The following is a 19493-nucleotide window of genomic DNA, read 5'->3' on the forward strand; positions in this document are numbered from 1 at the left end:
AATCCCCCAACCCAGTCATGTCCCCCATACGCCCCAACCCAGTCATATCCCCCCAACCCAGTCATAATCCCCCCCAACCCAGTCATATCCCCCCAACCCAGTCATATCCCCCAACCCAGTCATATCCCCCCAACCCAGTCATAATCCCCCCCCAACCCAGTCATATCCCCCAACCCAGTCATATCCCCCCCAACCCAGTCATATCCCCCCCAACCCAGTCATATCCCCCCCAACCCAGTCATGTCCCCCAACCTAGTCATGTCCCCATACGCCCCAACCCAGTCATGTCCCCATACGCCCCAACCCAGTTATATCCCCCAACACAGTCAGTCAAATCCCAGGCAACTTGTTATATTATCCTCTAAGACTAGAGATTGAAGAATCCAGGACTTACAAACAAAAAAAACTAAATAAATAAACCTCTGAGATGAACAGAGGAATGAAACTGAGTAAAAAAGGGGAAATGAAAAAACAGAAGAATGAAACCCCCTCTAGTTGGATGGAACAGAAGATGGTAACCATAAAACCAAATGACACACTTCTGCTTTAGATCCACACATGAGCTACTTATGGTCCCTGGTGTGAAAAAAGAGTGGAAGAGTGAGTTAGCGGGGTGAGGAGTAAGTTAGCGGGGTGAGGGGTGAGTTAGCGGGATGAGGGGTGAGAAGTGAGTTACCGGGGTGAGTTAGTGAGGCGCGGGGTGAGGAGTGAGTTAGCGGGGTGAGGAGTGAGGTGAGGAGTGAGTTACCGGGGTGAGGTAGTGAGGTGAGGAGTGAGTTAGCGGGATGAGGGGTGAGTTAGCGGGGTGAGAAGTGATTTAGCGGGGTGAGGGTTGATTTAGCGGGGTGAGGAGTGAGTTAGCTGGGTGAGGAGTGAGTTAGCGGGGTGAGGAGTGAGTTAGCTGAAGGAGGAGTGAGTTAGCGGGGTGAGGAGTGAGTTAGCTGGGTGAGGAGTGAGTTAGCGGGGTGAGGAGTGAGTTAGCTGAAGGAGGAGTGAGTTAGCGGGGTGAGGAGTGAGTTAGCGGCGAGAGGAGTGAGTTAGCTGAAGGAGGAGTGAGTTAGCGGGGTGAGGAGTGAGTTAGTGGCGTGAGGAGTGAGTTAGCTGGGTGAGGAGTGAGTTAGCTGGGTGAGGATTGAGTTAGCGGGGTGAGGAGTGAGTTAGCGGGGTGAGGAGTGAGTTAGCTGAAGGAGGAGTGAGTTAGCGGCGTGAGGAGTGAGTTAGCGGGGTGAGGAGTGAGTTACCTGAAGGAGGAGTGAGTTAGTGGCGTGAGGAGTGATTTAGCGGGGTGAGGAGTGAGTTAGCTGGGTGAGGAGTGAGTTAGCGGCGTGAGGAGTGAGTTAGCGGGGTGAGGAGTGAGTTAGCGGGGTGAGGAGTGAGTTAGCTGAAGGAGGAGTGAGTTAGCGGGGTGAGGAGTGAGTTAGCGGCGTGAGGAGTGAGTTAGCTGAAGAAGGAGTGAGTTAGCGGGGTGAGGAGTGAGTTAGCGGGGTGAGGGGTGAGTTATCGGGGTGAGGTAACGAGGTACAGAGTGAGTTTGAGGGGTGAGGAGTGAGTTAGCGGGGTGAGGAGTGAGTTAGCGGGGTGAGGAGTGAGTTAGCTGAAGGAGGAGTGAGTTAGCGGGGTGAGGAGTGAGTTAGCGGCGTGAGGAGTGAGTTAGCGGGGTGAGGAGTGAGTTAGCTGAAGGAGGAGTGAGTTATCGGGGTGAGGTAACGAGGTACAGAGTGAGTTTGAGGGGTGAGGAGTGACTTAGCGGTGTGAGGGGTGAGTTAGCGAGGTGAGGTTTGAGGGATGAGGGTGTGGCCAAGGAGAGAGGGGTGCTTCAGCCAGCCAGTGAGAAACCAGGAAACCCAATCTGTCAAAGCCGCTGAGTGTTCTGCCCCTTCAGTGAAGGGTCCGGGGCTCTGACAAGCACACAATGTGTTTCAGAGAGGGAGAGAGGGACAACCACCGCAACCCTGCTTCACAGAGAGGATTCATCCCGTGCTTTAACTGAAATAGGTGCCCGTACTCTTTATATTTAGGTGCCAGAACTGCGGTCTTTCTAGACCAATATTCTACAAGAGGTGCAGGAACTCAAAGCAGTTGAACATTTCGCCTTAGTTCCAGTGCGTTCCTGCTCAAGTCAAGCACTGGATTCACCAGACAGACGAGCAGACAGACAGACAGAACGTTAGTTATGATTGACGGTATAGAGGAGGACCTGTGAACTCTACTACTAAACACACAACTGTTTTCCTGAGCGGTTGGATACGGATTCCAAATATGGAGGTATGTTCCAGCACCTTGTTTACTGATCATTTTTGTACAAAGTAAATCAGCTGGTTATCTCGTGTTTTGAAGTCTTATGTAGAAATGTGTGGGTTTTGCTCTTTTCCGTCGCCGGCTGCTCATTCATTCATTGCCCTGGTTTATGTTGTGCCCTCTGAAGGAATGTTTGCTTGTAAGACCACCTGCTTCGATTTCACTTTGAGTTGCGGTGTCAGCTAGTAGCTACCTCCTATTTCCATGCCCCTCACCCTTCTACCCCCCCCCCCCCACCCCCCATCAGCTCTGTAACATGAGACTATATCATGTCAGAGAGATTCTCAGTCTCTATGAGCCTCAGTAAAAAACCTCAGCCTTTAGAAGATGTATAAAACCAGGCTTTCAGAAGCCCATCAGAATCACAAGTTGCATCCCAACTGTCACCCTTGTTCTCTGCGTAGCTTTTGACCAGACCAGGTATTTGGTACAGACGCCAGGCTTCAGAAGCTGTAAATGAAGACTAGCTGTTGAACTAGCTAACAGCTAAAACCAGATCACTGGAGCTACACAGCTGATCTCCATTGTTTTACAAAGTGTGAAGCTCTGAAGCTGCTGGTGAGACGATTGCAAATTGGAATGAGACAGCAGCGCTATGTACTGTCAGGGTCTGTGTCTGTCTGTCAGGGTCTGAGTCCCTCTGTCTGTCAGGGTCTGTGTCTGTCTGTCAGGGTCTGTGTCTGTCTGTCAGGCTCTGAGTCCCTCTGTCAAGGTCTGTGTCTGTCTGTCAGGCTCTGAGTCCCTCTGTCAGGGTCTGTGTCTGTCTGTCAGGCTCTGAGTCCCTCTGTCAGGGTCTGTGTCTGTCTGTCTGGGTCTGAGTCCCTCTGTCTGTCAGGGTCTGTGTCTGTCTGTCAGAGTCTGTGTCTGTCTGTCAGGGTCTGAGTCTGTCTGTCAGGGTCTGTGTCCCTCTGTCTGTCAGGGTCTGTGTCTGTCTGTCAGGGTCTGTGTCTGTCTGTCTGTGTCTGTCTGTCAGGGTCTGTGTCTGTCTGTCAGGGTCTGTGTCTGTCTGTCAGGCTCTGTGTCTGTCTGTCTGTCAGGGTCTGTGTCTGTCTGTCAGGGTCTGAGTCTGTCTGTCAGGGTCTGTGTCTGTCTGTCAGGGTCTGAGTCCCTCTGTCAGGGTCTGAGTCCCTCTGTCTGTCAGGGTCTGTGTCCCTCTGTCTGTCAGGGTCTGTGTCCCTCTGTCTGTCAGGGTCTGTGTCCCTCTGTCTGTCAGGGTCTGTGTCCCTCTGTCTGTCAGGGTCTGTGTCCCTCTGTCTGTCAGGGTCTGTGTCTGTCTGTCTGTCAGGGTCTGTGTCCCTCTGTCTGTCAGGGTCTGTGTCCCTCTGCCTGTCAGGGTCTGTGTCCTTCTGTCTGTCAGGGTCTGTGTCTGTCTGTCTGTCAGGGTCTGTGTCTGTCTGTCCTTGTCTTCTCTTGTCGTAGTGTGTGTCTGTCCTTGTCTTCTCTTGTCGTAGTGTGTGTCTGTCCTTGTCTTCTCTTGTCGTAGTGTGTGTCTGTCTAGTAAAAGCAGAAGACGCAGGAGGTCAGGAAGTCTGCAGTTAAATAGAACCAGACGGTAGCAGGAGATAAGCTCCACTACACGCTTCACGACATTACTGCAGGAGATAAGCTGCTGTTCAGGAAAACACAGAACACAGTTATTAACCCTAACCCTGTCACTACAGTACACAGTTATTAACCCTAACCCTGTCACTACAGCGCTACAGTACACAGTTATTAACCCTAACCCTGTCACTACAGTACACAGTTATTAACCCTAACCCTGTCACTACAGTACACAGTTATTAACCCTAACCCTGTCACTACAGTACACAGTTATTAACCCTAACCCTGTCACTACAGTACACAGTTATTAACCCTAACCCTGTCACTACAGTACACAGTTATTAACCCTAACCCTGTCACTACAATACACAGTTATTAACCCTAACCCTGTCACTACAGTACACAGTTATTAACCCTAACCCTGTCACTACAGTACACAGTTATTAACCCTAACCCTGTCACTACAGTACACAGTTATTAACCCTAACCCTGTCACTACAGTACTACAGTACACAGTTATTAACCCTAACCCTGTCACTACAGTACACAGTTATTAACCCTAACCCTGTCACTACAGTACACAGTTATTAACCCTAACCCTGTCACTACAGTACACAGTTATTAACCCTAACCCTGTCACTACAGTACACAGTTATTAACCCTAACCCTGTCACTACAGTACTACAGTATATAGTTACTAACCCTGGTCACTACAGTACTACAGTATATAGTTACTAACCCTGGTCACTACAGTACTACAGTATATAGTTACTAACCCTGTCACTACAGTATTACAGTACACAGTTATTAACCCTAACCCTGTCACTACAGTACTACAGTATATAGTTACTAACCCTGTCACTACAGTACTACAGTATATAGTTACTAACCCTGGTCACTACAGTACTACAGTACACAGTTATTAACCCTAACCCTGTCACTACAGTACACAGTTATTAACCCTAACCCTGTCACTACAGTACACAGTTATTAACCCTAACCCTGTCACTACAGTACACAGTTATTAACCCTAACCCTGTCACTACAGTACACAGTTATTAACCCTAACCCTGTCACTACAGTACTACAGTACACAGTTATTAACCCTAACCCTGTCACTACAGTACACAGTTATTAACCCTAACCCTGTCACTACAGTACACAGTTATTAACCCTAACCCTGTCACTACAGTACACAGTTATTAACCCTAACCCTGTCACTACAGTACTACAGTATATAGTTACTAACCCTGGTCACTACAGTACTACAGTATATAGTTACTAACCCTGGTCACTACAGTACTACAGTATATAGTTACTAACCCTGGTCACTACAGTATATAGTTACTAACCCTGGTCACTACAGTATATAGTTACTAACCCTGGTCACTACAGTACTACAGTATATAGTTACTAACCCTGGTCACTACAGTACTACAGTATATAGTTACTAACCCTGGTCACTACAGTATATAGTTACTAACCCTGGTCACTACAGTATATAGTTACTAACCCTGTCACTACAGTACTACAGTATATAGTTACTAACCCTGTCACTACAGTACTACAGTATATAGTTACTAACCCTGTCACTACAGTACTACAGTATATAGTTACTAACCCTGGTCACTACAGTACTACAGTATATAGTTACTAACCCTGTCACTACAGTACTACAGTATATAGTTACTAACCCTGTCACTACAGTATATAGTTACTAACCCTGTCACTACAGTACTACAGTATATAGTTACTAACCCTGTCACTACAGTACTACAGTATATAGTTACTAACCCTGTCACTACAGTACTACAGTATATAGTTACTAACCCTGGTCACTACAGTACTACAGTATATAGTTACTAACCCTGGTCACTACAGTATATAGTTACTAACCCTGTCACTACAGTACACAGTTATTAACCCTAACCCTGTCACTACAGTACACAGTTATTAACCCTAACCCTGGTCACTACAGTACACAGTTATTAACCCTAACCCTGGTCACTACAGTACACAGTTATTAACCCTAACCCTGGTCACTACAGTACACAGTTATTAACCCTAACCCTGTCACTACAGTACACAGTTATTAACCCTAACCCTGGTCACTACAGTACACAGTTATTAACCCTAACCCTGGTCACTACAGTACACAGTTATTAACCCTAACCCTGGTCACTACAGTACTACAGTACACAGTTATTAACCCTAACCCTGTCACTACAGTACACAGTTATTAACCCTAACCCTGTCACTACAGTACACAGTTATTAACCCTAACCCTGTCACTACAGTACTACAGTACACAGTTATTAACCCTAACCCTGTCACTACAGTACACAGTTATTAACCCTAACCCTGTCACTACAGTACACAGTTATTAACCCTAACCCTGTCACTACAGTACACAGTTATTAACCCTAACCCTGTCACTACAGTACTACAGTATATAGTTACTAACCCTGGTCACTACAGTACTACAGTATATAGTTACTAACCCTGGTCACTACAGTACTACAGTATATAGTTACTAACCCTGGTCACTACAGTACTACAGTACAGTACTACAGTATATAGTTACTAACCCTGTCACTACAGTACACAGTTATTAACCCTAACCCTGTCAATACAGTATTACAGTATATAGTTACTAACCCTGGTCACTATAGTATATAGTTACTAACCCTGGTCACTACAGTATATAGTTACTAACCCTGGTCACTACAGTACTACAGTATATAGTTACTAACCCTGGTCACTACAGTACTACAGTATATAGTTACTAAGCCTGGTTACTACAGTACTACAGTATATAGTTACTAACCCTGTCACTACAGTATATAGTTACTAACCCTGGTCACTACAGTATATAGTTACTAACCCTGTCACTACAGTACTACAGTATATAGTTACTAACCCTGTCACTACAGTACTACAGTATATAGTTACTAACCCTGGTCACTACAGTACTACAGTATATAGTTACTAACCCTGTCACTACAGTACTACAGTATATAGTTACTAACCCTGTCACTACAGTATATAGTTACTAACCCTGTCACTACAGTACTACAGTATATAGTTACTAACCCTGGTCACTACAGTACTACAGTATATAGTTACTAACCCTGTCACTACAGTACTACAGTATATAGTTACTAACCCTGTCACTACAGTACTACAGTATATAGTTACTAACCCTGGTCACTACAGTATATAGTTACTAACCCTGTCACTACAGTACACAGTTATTAACCCTAACCCTGTCACTACAGTACACAGTTATTAACCCTAACCCTGGTCACTACAGTACACAGTTATTAACCCTAACCCTGGTCACTACAGTACACAGTTATTAACCCTAACCCTGGTCACTACAGTACACAGTTATTAACCCTAACCCTGTCACTACAGTACTACAGTACACAGTTATTAACCCTAACCCTGTCACTACAGTACACAGTTATTAACCCTAACCCTGTCACTACAGTACACAGTTATTAACCCTAACCCTGTCACTACAGTACACAGTTATTAACCCTAACCCTGTCACTACAGTACACAGTTATTAACCCTAACCCTGTCACTACAGTACACAGTTATTAACCCTAACCCTGTCACTACAGTACACAGTTATTAACCCTAACCCTGTCACTACAGTACACAGTTATTAACCCTAACCCTGGTCACTACAGTACACAGTTATTAACCCTAACCCTGTCACTACAGTACTACAGTACACAGTTATTAACCCTAACCCTGTCACTACAGTACACAGTTATTAACCCTAACCCTGTCACTACAGTACTACAGTACACAGTTATTAACCCTAACCCTGTCACTACAGTACTACAGTACACAGTTATTAACCCTAACCCTGTCACTACAGTACTACAGTACACAGTTATTAACCCTAACCCTGTCACTACAGTACTACAGTACACAGTTATTAACCCTAACCCTGGTCACTACAGTACTACAGTACACAGTTATTAACCCTAACCCTGTCACTACAGTATTACAGTATATAGTTATTAACCCTAACCCTGTCACTACAGCGCTACAGTACACAGTTATTAACCCTAACCCTGTCACTACAGTACACAGTTATTAACCCTAACCCTGTCACTACAGTACTACAGTACACAGTTATTAACCCTAACCCTGTCACTACAGTACACAGTTATTAACCCTAACCCTGTCACTACAGTACACAGTTATTAACCCTAACCCTGTCACTACAGTACACAGTTATTAACCCTAACCCTGTCACTACAGTACACAGTTATTAACCCTAACCCTGTCACTACAGTACTACAGTACACAGTTATTAACCCTAACCCTGTCACTACAGTATTACAGTACACAGTTATTAACCCTAACCCTGTCACTACAGTATTACAGTACACAGTTATTAACCCTAACCCTGTCACTACAGTATTACAGTACACAGTTATTAACCCTAACCCTGTCACTACAGTACTACAGTACACAGTTATTAACCCTAACCCTGTCACTACAGTACACAGTTATTAACCCTAACCCTGTCACTACAGTACACAGTTATTAACCCTAACCCTGTCACTACAGTACACAGTTATTAACCCTAACCCTGTCACTACAGTACTACAGTATATAGTTACTAACCCTGGTCACTACAGTATTACAGTATATAGTTACTAACCCTGGTCACTACAGTATTACAGTATATAGTTACTAACCCTGTCACTACAGTACTACAGTATATAGTTACTAACCCTGGTCACTACAGTACTACAGTATATAGTTACTAACCCTGTCACTACAGTACTACAGTATATAGTTACTAACCCTGGTCACTACAGTACTACAGTATATAGTTACTAACCCTGGTCACTACAGTACTACAGTCTATAGTTACTAACCCTGTCACTACAGTACTACAGTATATAGTTACTAACCCTGTCACTACAGTACTACAGTATATAGTTACTAACCCTGGTCACTACAGTACTACAGTCTATAGTTACTAACCCTGGTCACTACAGTACTACAGTATATAGTTACTAACCCTGTCACTACAGTCTATAGTTACTAACCCTGTCACTACAGTACTACAGTATATAGTTACTAACCCTGTCACTACAGTACTACAGTATATAGTTACTAACCCTGGTCACTACAGTACTACAGTATATAGTTACTAACCCTGTCACTACAGTATTACAGTACACAGTTATTAACCCTAACCCTGGTCACTACAGTATTACAGTACACAGTTATTAACCCTAACCCTGTCACTACAGTATTACAGTATATAGTTACTAACCCTGTCACTACAGTACTACAGTATATAGTTACTAACCCTGTCACTACAGTACTACAGTATATAGTTACTAACCCTGTCACTACAGTATTACAGTACACAGTTATTAACCCTAACCCTGGTCACTACAGTACTACAGTATATAGTTACTAACCCTGTCACTACAGTACTACAGTATATAGTTACTAACCCTGTCACTACAGTATTACAGTATATAGTTACTAACCCTGTCACTACAGTATTACAGTATATAGTTACTAACCCTGTCACTACAGTACACAGTTATTAACCCTAACCCTGTCACTACAGTACTACAGTATATAGTTACTAACCCTGTCACTACAGTACTACAGTATATAGTTACTAACCCTGGTCACTACAGTACTACAGTATATAGTTACTAACCCTGGCCACTACAGTATATAGTTACTAACCCTGGTCACTACAGTACTACAGTATATAGTTACTAACCCTGGTCACTACAGTACTACTGTATATAGTTACTAACCCTGGTCACTACAGTATATAGTTACTAACCCTGGTCACTACAGTACTACAGTATATAGTTACTAACCCTGGTCACTACAGTACTACAGTATATAGTTACTAACCCTGGTCACTACAGTACTACAGTATATAGTTACTAACCCTGTCACTACAGTACTACAGTATATAGTTACTAAGCCTGGTCACTACAGTACTACAGTATATAGTTACTAACCCTGGTCACTACAGTATATAGTTACTAACCCTGGTCACTACAGTACTACAGTATATAGTTACTAACCCTGGTCACTACAGTACTACAGTATATAGTTACTAACCCTGTCACTACAGTACTACAGTCTATAGTTACTAACCCTGTCACTACAGTACTACAGTATATAGTTACTAACCCTGTCACTACAGTACTACAGTATATAGTTACTAACCCTGTCACTACAGTACTACAGTATATAGTTACTAACCCTGGTCACTACAGTATATAGTTACTAACCCTGGTCACTACAGTACTACAGTATGTAGTTACTAACCCTGTCACTACAGTACTACAGTATATAGTTACTAACCCTGGTCACTACAGTACTACAGTATATAGTTACTAACCCTGGTTACTACAGTACTACAGTATATAGTTACTAACCCTGTCACTACAGTACTACAGTATATAGTTACTAACCCTGGTCACTACAGTACTACAGTATATAGTTACTAACCCTGGTCACTACAGTATATAGTTACTAACCCTGTCACTATAGTATATAGTTACTAACCCTGGTCACTACAGTATATAGTTACTAACCCTGGTCACTACAGTACTACAGTATATAGTTACTAACCCTGTCACTACAGTACTACAGTATATAGTTACTAACCCTGGTCACTACAGTACTACAGTATATAGTTACTAACCCTGTCACTACAGTACTACAGTATATAGTTACTAACCCTGGTCACTACAGTATATAGTTACTAACCCTGGTCACTACAGTATATAGTTACTAACCCTGGTCACTACAGTACTACAGTATATAGTTACTAACCCTGGTCACTACAGTACTACAGTATATAGTTACTAACCCTGTCACTACAGTACTACAGTATATAGTTACTAACCCTGGTCACTACAGTACTACAGTATATAGTTACTAACCCTGTCACTACAGTATTACAGTACACAGTTATTAACCCTAACCCTGGTCACTACAGTATTACAGTACACAGTTATTAACCCTAACCCTGTCACTACAGTATTACAGTATATAGTTACTAACCCTGGTCACTACAGTATTACAGTATATAGTTACTAACCCTGTCACTACAGTACTACAGTATATAGTTACTAACCCTGGTCACTACAGTACTACAGTATATAGTTACTAACCCTGTCACTACAGTACTACAGTACACAGTTATTAACCCTAACCCTGTCACAACAGTATTACAGTACACAGTTATTAACCCTAACCCTGTCACTACAGTACTACAGTATATAGTTACTAACCCTGTCACTACAGTATTACAGTATATAGTTACTAACCCTGTCACTACAGTACTACAGTATATAGTTACTAACCCTGTCACTACAGTACTACAGTATATAGTTACTAACCCTGTCACTACAGTACTACAGTATATAGTTACTAACCCTGTCACTACAGTATTACAGTATATAGTTACTAACCCTGTCACTACAGTATTACAGTATATAGTTACTAACCCTGTCACTACAGTACTACAGTATATAGTTACTAACCCTGGTCACTACAGTATATAGTTACTAACCCTGGTCACTACAGTACTACAGTATATAGTTACTAACCCTGGTCACTACAGTACTACTGTATATAGTTACTAACCCTGGTCACTACAGTACTACAGTATATAGTTACTAACCCTGGTCACTACAGTACTACTGTATATAGTTACTAACCCTGGTCACTACAGTACTACTGTATATAGTTACTAACCCTGGTCACTACAGTACACAGTTATTAACCCTAACCCTGGTCACTACAGTACACAGTTATTAACCCTAACCCTGTCACTACAGTACTACAGTATATAGTTACTAACCCTGTCACTACAGTACTACAGTATATAGTTACTAACCCTGGTCACTACAGTACTACAGTATATAGTTACTAACCCTGGTCACTACAGTATATAGTTACTAACCCTGGTCACTACAGTACTACAGTATATAGTTACTAACCCTGGTCACTACAGTACTACTGTATATAGTTACTAACCCTGGTCACTACAGTACTACAGTATATAGTTACTAACCCTGGTCACTACAGTATATAGTTACTAACCCTGGTCACTACAGTATATAGTTACTAACCCTGGTCACTACAGTACTACAGTATATAGTTACTAACCCTGGTCACTACAGTACTACAGTATATAGTTACTAACCCTGTCACTACAGTACTACAGTATATAGTTACTAAGCCTGGTCACTACAGTACTACAGTATATAGTTACTAACCCTGGTCACTACAGTATATAGTTACTAACCATGGTCACTACAGTACTACAGTATATAGTTACTAACCCTGGTCACTACAGTACTACAGTATATAGTTACTAACCCTGTCACTACAGTACTACAGTCTATAGTTACTAACCCTGTCACTACAGTACTACAGTATATAGTTACTAACCCTGGTCACTACAGTATATAGTTACTAACCCTGGTCACTACAGTACTACAGTATGTAGTTACTAACCCTGTCACTACAGTACTACAGTATATAGTTACTAACCCTGGTCACTATAGTATATAGTTACTAACCCTGGTCACTACAGTATATAGTTACTAACCCTGTCACTACAGTACTACAGTATATAGTTACTAACCCTGGTCACTACAGTATATAGTTACTAACCCTGTCACTACAGTACTACAGTATATAGTTACTAACCCTGGTCACTACAGTATATAGTTACTAACCCTGGTCACTACAGTACTACAGTATGTAGTTACTAACCCTGTCACTACAGTACTACAGTATATAGTTACTAACCCTGGTCACTACAGTACTACAGTATATAGTTACTAACCCTGGTTACTACAGTACTACAGTATATAGTTACTAACCCTGTCACTACAGTACTACAGTATATAGTTACTAACCCTGGTCACTACAGTACTACAGTATATAGTTACTAACCCTGGTCACTACAGTATATAGTTACTAACCCTGTCACTATAGTATATAGTTACTAACCCTGGTCACTACAGTATATAGTTACTAACCCTGGTCACTACAGTACTACAGTATATAGTTACTAACCCTGTCACTACAGTACTACAGTATATAGTTACTAACCCTGTCACTACAGTACTACAGTATATAGTTACTAACCATGTCACTACAGTATTACAGTACACAGTTATTAACCCTAACCCTGGTCACTACAGTATTACAGTACACAGTTATTAACCCTAACCCTGTCACTACAGTATTACAGTATATAGTTACTAACCCTGGTCACTACAGTATTACAGTATATAGTTACTAACCCTGTCACTACAGTACTACAGTATATAGTTACTAACCCTGGTCACTACAGTACTACAGTATATAGTTACTAACCCTGTCACTACAGTACTACAGTACACAGTTATTAACCCTAACCCTGTCACAACAGTATTACAGTACACAGTTATTAACCCTAACCCTGTCACTACAGTATTACAGTACACAGTTATTAACCCTAACCCTGTCACTACAGTACTACAGTATATAGTTACTAACCCTGTCACTACAGTACTACAGTATATAGTTACTAACCCTGTCACTACAGTACTACAGTATATAGTTACTAACCCTGTCACTACAGTACTACAGTATATAGTTACTAACCCTGGTCACTACAGTACTACAGTATATAGTTACTAACCCTGTCACTACAGTACTACAGTATATAGTTACTAACCCTGTCACTACAGTACTACAGTATATAGTTACTAACCCTGTCACTACAGTACTACAGTATATAGTTACTAACCCTGTCACTACAGTATTACAGTATATAGTTACTAACCCTGTCACTACAGTATTACAGTATATAGTTACTAACCCTGGTCACTACAGTACTACAGTATATAGTTACTAACCCTGGTCACTACAGTATATAGTTACTAACCCTGGTCACTACAGTACTACAGTATATAGTTACTAACCCTGGTCACTACAGTACTACTGTATATAGTTACTAACCCTGGTCACTACAGTACTACAGTATATAGTTACTAACCCTGGTCACTACAGTATATAGTTACTAACCCTGGTCACTACAGTATATAGTTACTAACCCTGGTCACTACAGTACTACAGTATATAGTTACTAACCCTGGTCACTACAGTACTACAGTATATAGTTACTAACCCTGTCACTACAGTACTACAGTATATAGTTACTAAGCCTGGTCACTACAGTACTACAGTATATAGTTACTAACCCTGGTCACTACAGTATATAGTTACTAACCCTGGTCACTACAGTACTACAGTATATAGTTACTAACCCTGGTCACTACAGTACTACAGTATATAGTTACTAACCCTGTCACTACAGTACTACAGTCTATAGTTACTAACCCTGTCACAGTATATAGTTACAGTACTACAGTATATAGTTACTAACCCTGGTCACTACAGTATATAGTTACTAACCCTGGTCACTACAGTACTACAGTATGTAGTTACTAACCCTGTCACTACAGTACTACAGTATATAGTTACTAACCCTGGTCACTACAGTACTACAGTATATAGTTACTAACCCTGGTTACTACAGTACTACAGTATATAGTTACTAACCCTGTCACTACAGTACTACAGTATATAGTTACTAACCCTGGTCACTACAGTACTACAGTATATAGTTACTAACCCTGGTCACTACAGTATATAGTTACTAACCCTGTCACTATAGTATATAGTTACTAACCCTGGTCACTACAGTATATAGTTACTAACCCTGGTCACTACAGTACTACAGTATATAGTTACTAACCCTGTCACTACAGTACTACAGTATATAGTTACTAACCCTGGTCACTACAGTACTACAGTATATAGTTACTAACCCTGTCACTACAGTACTACAGTATACAGTTACTAACCCTGGTCACTACAGTATATAGTTACTAACCCTGGTCACTACAGTATATAGTTACTAACCCTGGTCACTACAGTACTACAGTATATAGTTACTAACCCTGGTCACTACAGTACTACAGTATATAGTTACTAACCCTGGTCACTACAGTACTACAGTATATAGTTACTAACCCTGGTCACTACAGTACTACAGTATATAGTTACTAACCCTGGTCACTACAGTACTACAGTATATAGTTACTAACCCTGGTCACTACAGTATATAGTTACTAACCCTGGTCACTACAGTACTACAGTATATAGTTACTAACCCTGGTCACTACAGTACTACAGTATATAGTTACTAACCCTGGTCACTACAGTATATAGTTACTAACCCTGGTCACTACAGTACTACAGTATATAGTTACTAACCCTGGTCACTACAGTATTACAGTATATAGTTACTAACCCTGTCACTACAGTACTACAGTATATAGTTACTAACCCTGGTCACTACAGTACTACAGTATATAGTTACTAACCCTGTCACTACAGTACTACAGTACACAGTTATTAACCCTAACCCTGTCACAACAGTATTACAGTACACAGTTATTAACCCTAACCCTGTCACTACAGTATTACAGTACACAGTTATTAACCCTAACCCTGTCACTACAGTACTACAGTATATAGTTGCTAACCCTGTCACTACAGTATTACAGTATATAGTTACTAACCCTGTCACTACAGTACTACAGTATATAGTTACTAACCCTGTCACTACAGTACTACAGTATATAGTTACTAACCCTGTCACTACAGTACTACAGTATATAGTTACTAACCCTGTCACTACAGTATTACAGTATATAGTTACTAACCCTGTCACTACAGTACTACAGTATATAGTTACTAACCCTGGTCACTACAGTATTACAGTATATAGTTACTAACCCTGTCACTACAGTACACAGTTATTAACCCTAACCCTGTCACTACAGTACTACAGTATATAGTTACTAACCCTGTCACTACAGTACTACAGTATATAGTTACTAACCCTGGTCACTACAGTACTACAGTATATAGTTACTAACCCTGGTCACTACAGTATATAGTTACTATCCCTGGTCACTACAGTACTACAGTATATAGTTACTAACCCTGGTCACTACAGTACTACTGTATATAGTTACTAACCCTGGTCACTACAGTATATAGTTACTAACCCTGGTCACTACAGTACTACAGTATATAGTTACTAACCCTGGTCACTACAGTATATAGTTACTAACCCTGTCACTACAGTACTACAGTATATAGTTACTAACCCTGGTCACTACAGTATATAGTTACTAACCCTGGTCACTACAGTATATAGTTACTAACCCTGGTCACTACAGTACTACAGTATATAGTTACTAACCCTGGTCACTACAGTACTACAGTATATAGTTACTAACCCTGTCACTACAGTACTACAGTATATAGTTACTAAGCCTGGTCACTACAGTACTACAGTATATAGTTACTAACCCTGGTCACTACAGTATATAGTTACTAACCATGGTCACTACAGTACTACAGTATATAGTTACTAACCCTGGTCACTACAGTACTACAGTATATAGTTACTAACCCTGTCACTACAGTACTACAGTCTATAGTTACTAACCCTGTCACTACAGTACTACAGTATATAGTTACTAACCCTGTCACTACAGTACTACAGTATATAGTTACTAACCCTGGTCACTACAGTACTACAGTATATAGTTACTAACCCTGTCACTACAGTACTACAGTATATAGTTACTAACCCTGTCACTACAGTACTACAGTATATAGTTACTAACCCTGGTCACTACAGTATATAGTTACTAACCCTGGTCACTACAGTACTACAGTATGTAGTTACTAACCCTGGTCACTACAGTACTACAGTATATAGTTACTAACCCTGGTCACTACAGTACTACAGTATATAGTTACTAACCCTGGTTACTACAGTACTACAGTATATAGTTACTAACCCTGTCACTACAGTACTACAGTATATAGTTACTAACCCTGGTCACTACAGTACTACAGTATATAGTTACTAACCCTGGTCACTACAGTATATAGTTACTAACCCTGTCACTATAGTATATAGTTACTAACCCTGGTCACTACAGTATATAGTTACTAACCCTGGTCACTACAGTACTACAGTATATAGTTACTAACCCTGTCACTACAGTACTACAGTATATAGTTACTAACCCTGGTCACTACAGTACTACAGTATATAGTTACTAACCCTGTCACTACAGTACTACAGTATACAGTTACTAACCCTGGTCACTACAGTATATAGTTACTAACCCTGGTCACTACAGTATATAGTTACTAACCCTGGTCACTACAGTACTACAGTATATAGTTACTAACCCTGGTCACTACAGTACTACAGTATATAGTTACTAACCCTGGTCACTACAGTACTACAGTATATAGTTACTAACCCTGGTCACTACAGTACTACAGTATATAGTTACTAACCCTGGTCACTACAGTACTACAGTATATAGTTACTAACCCTGGTCACTACAGTATATAGTTACTAACCCTGGTCACTACAGTACTACAGTATATAGTTACTAACCCTGGTCACTACAGTACTACAGTATATAGTTACTAACCCTGGTCACTACAGTATATAGTTACTAACCCTGGTCACTACAGTACTACAGTATATAGTTACTAACCCTGGTCACTACAGTACTACTGTATATAGTTACTAACCCTGGTCACTACAGTATATAGTTACTAACCCTGGTCACTACAGTACTACAGTATATCGTTACTAACCCTGGTTACTACAGTACTACAGTATATCGTTACTAACCCTGGTCACTACAGTACTACAGTATATAGTTACTAACCCTGGTCACTACAGTACTACAGTATATAGTTACTAACCCTGGTCACTACAGTACTACAGTATATAGTTACTAACCCTGGTCACTACAGTACTACAGTATATAGCTACTAACCCTGGTCACTACAGTACTACAGTATATAGCTACTAACCCTGGTCACTACAGTTCTACAGTATACATCTATAGCACAGCATCTTCTCTCTCTCTCTCCTTTTCTCTTGAGCGTTCTCTCTCTCTGTCTCGTTGTGTTTCCAGATCTTTCCTTGATGCTACTGTTGGGTTAGTGCGCAATGTAGTTTCTAATGCTGACTTTGTGACATAGTTCTCAGCGGTTGATACAGGAAATACCAGTGAGTCTCAGGGAGGTCATGTCAGTTTGTTTCAGTGCCAGCGGAGACAGTCTGTCTCCCAGCAGCCACTCTGTCTCTTTGTTTGGTTCAGGGGAAAGGGGTCAGAGGTGACTCTCCTTCCAATACAAGAACACTTCCTGATGACCTCACTGATTCAGTAGAACTTTAGATAAAACACTTTTCAAATCGGTCTTCAGTTTTGATAATTCATTCATACTGTTCGATGAAAACATTTGAAGACTGGTGTAATGCAAAACTCTAAGAGCTGGACATTATTTGCTAATGAGATGCAATATATATTCTGTTCTATGTTCTCACAGACAACTACAGTATGTCATACTGCTCATCCTACCTCTTAATCACTGTTTGTGTGATAGGGCAGGAAGTGAGCCTGTAAAAATGACCTATGCCCCCCCCCCCTCCTCCAGCTGTGTTGTTTACATACAAATGAATTACTTAAAAATCATACAATGTGATTTTCTGGATTTTTGTTTTAGATTCCGTCTCTCACAGTTGAAGTGTACCTATGATAAAAATTACAGACCTCTACATGCTTTGTAAGTAGGAAAACCTGCAAAATCGGCAGTGGATCAAATACTTGTTTTCCTCCACTGTATTTACTGTTGGTGTAATCCCCTGTGTAAAAAACATGATCTGTATTAAAACGGTCAGACTGTTTTATCTCTGCCAGGGAATCATAATATCATTATCACAGTATCATTATCACAGACAGTAGACATCTGTGTCATTATCATAGACAGTAAATAGATGTATTATTATCATAGACAGTAAATAGATGTGTCATTATCACAGACAGTAGACATCTGTGTCATTATCATAGACAGTAAATAGATGTATCATTATCACAGACAGTAGACATCTGTGTCATTATCATAGACAGTAAATAGATGTGTCATTATCACAGACAGTAGACATCTGTGTCATTATCATAGACAGTAAATAGATGTATCATTATCATAGACAGTAGACATCTGCGTCATTATCATAGACAGTAAATAGATGTATCATTATCATAGACAGTAAATAGATGTATCATTATCACAGACAGTGGACATCTGTTTCATTACCATAGAGAGTAGATATCTGTATCATTATCACAGACAGTAGATATCTGTGTCATGATCATAGACAGTAGATATCTGTATCATTATCACAGACAGTAGATATCTGTGTCATTATCACAGACAGTAGATATCTGTGTCATTATCACAGACTGTAGATATCTGTGTCATGATCATAGACAGTAGATATCTGTGTCATTATCACAGACAGTAGATATCTGTATCATTATCACAGACAGTAGATATCTGCGTCATTATCATAGACAGTAGATAAATGTATCATTATCATAGACAGTAGATAAATATATCATTATCACAGACAGCAGATATCAGTGTCATTATCACAGACAGTAGATATCTGTGTC

At 40.7% G+C, this 19493-nt stretch overlaps 1 protein-coding gene across 3 annotated transcripts in view; it reads left to right on the top strand.

The window, feature by feature from the left end:
* The window catches only part of cass4 (Cas scaffold protein family member 4), a 148431-nt gene that overhangs the window by 19244 nt on the left and 109694 nt on the right, over positions 1-19493 (top strand). Inside the window, exon 1 of one of the 3 annotated variants that reach the window (XM_065004739.1) lies at positions 1866-2265. The exons of the other annotated variants lie outside the window; for them this stretch is intronic. Within the exon in view, the coding sequence (XP_064860811.1) occupies positions 2260-2265 (6 nt within the window). The 5' untranslated portion in view covers positions 1866-2259. Of the gene's footprint in view, positions 1-1865; positions 2266-19493 lie in introns of those variants that run through there. 3 annotated transcript variants of the gene reach the window in all.

This window comes from Oncorhynchus nerka, linkage group LG2 (genome assembly GCF_034236695.1).
Source record: "Oncorhynchus nerka isolate Pitt River linkage group LG2, Oner_Uvic_2.0, whole genome shotgun sequence".
In the NCBI taxonomy this organism is placed as follows: Eukaryota; Metazoa; Chordata; class Actinopteri; order Salmoniformes; family Salmonidae; genus Oncorhynchus; species Oncorhynchus nerka.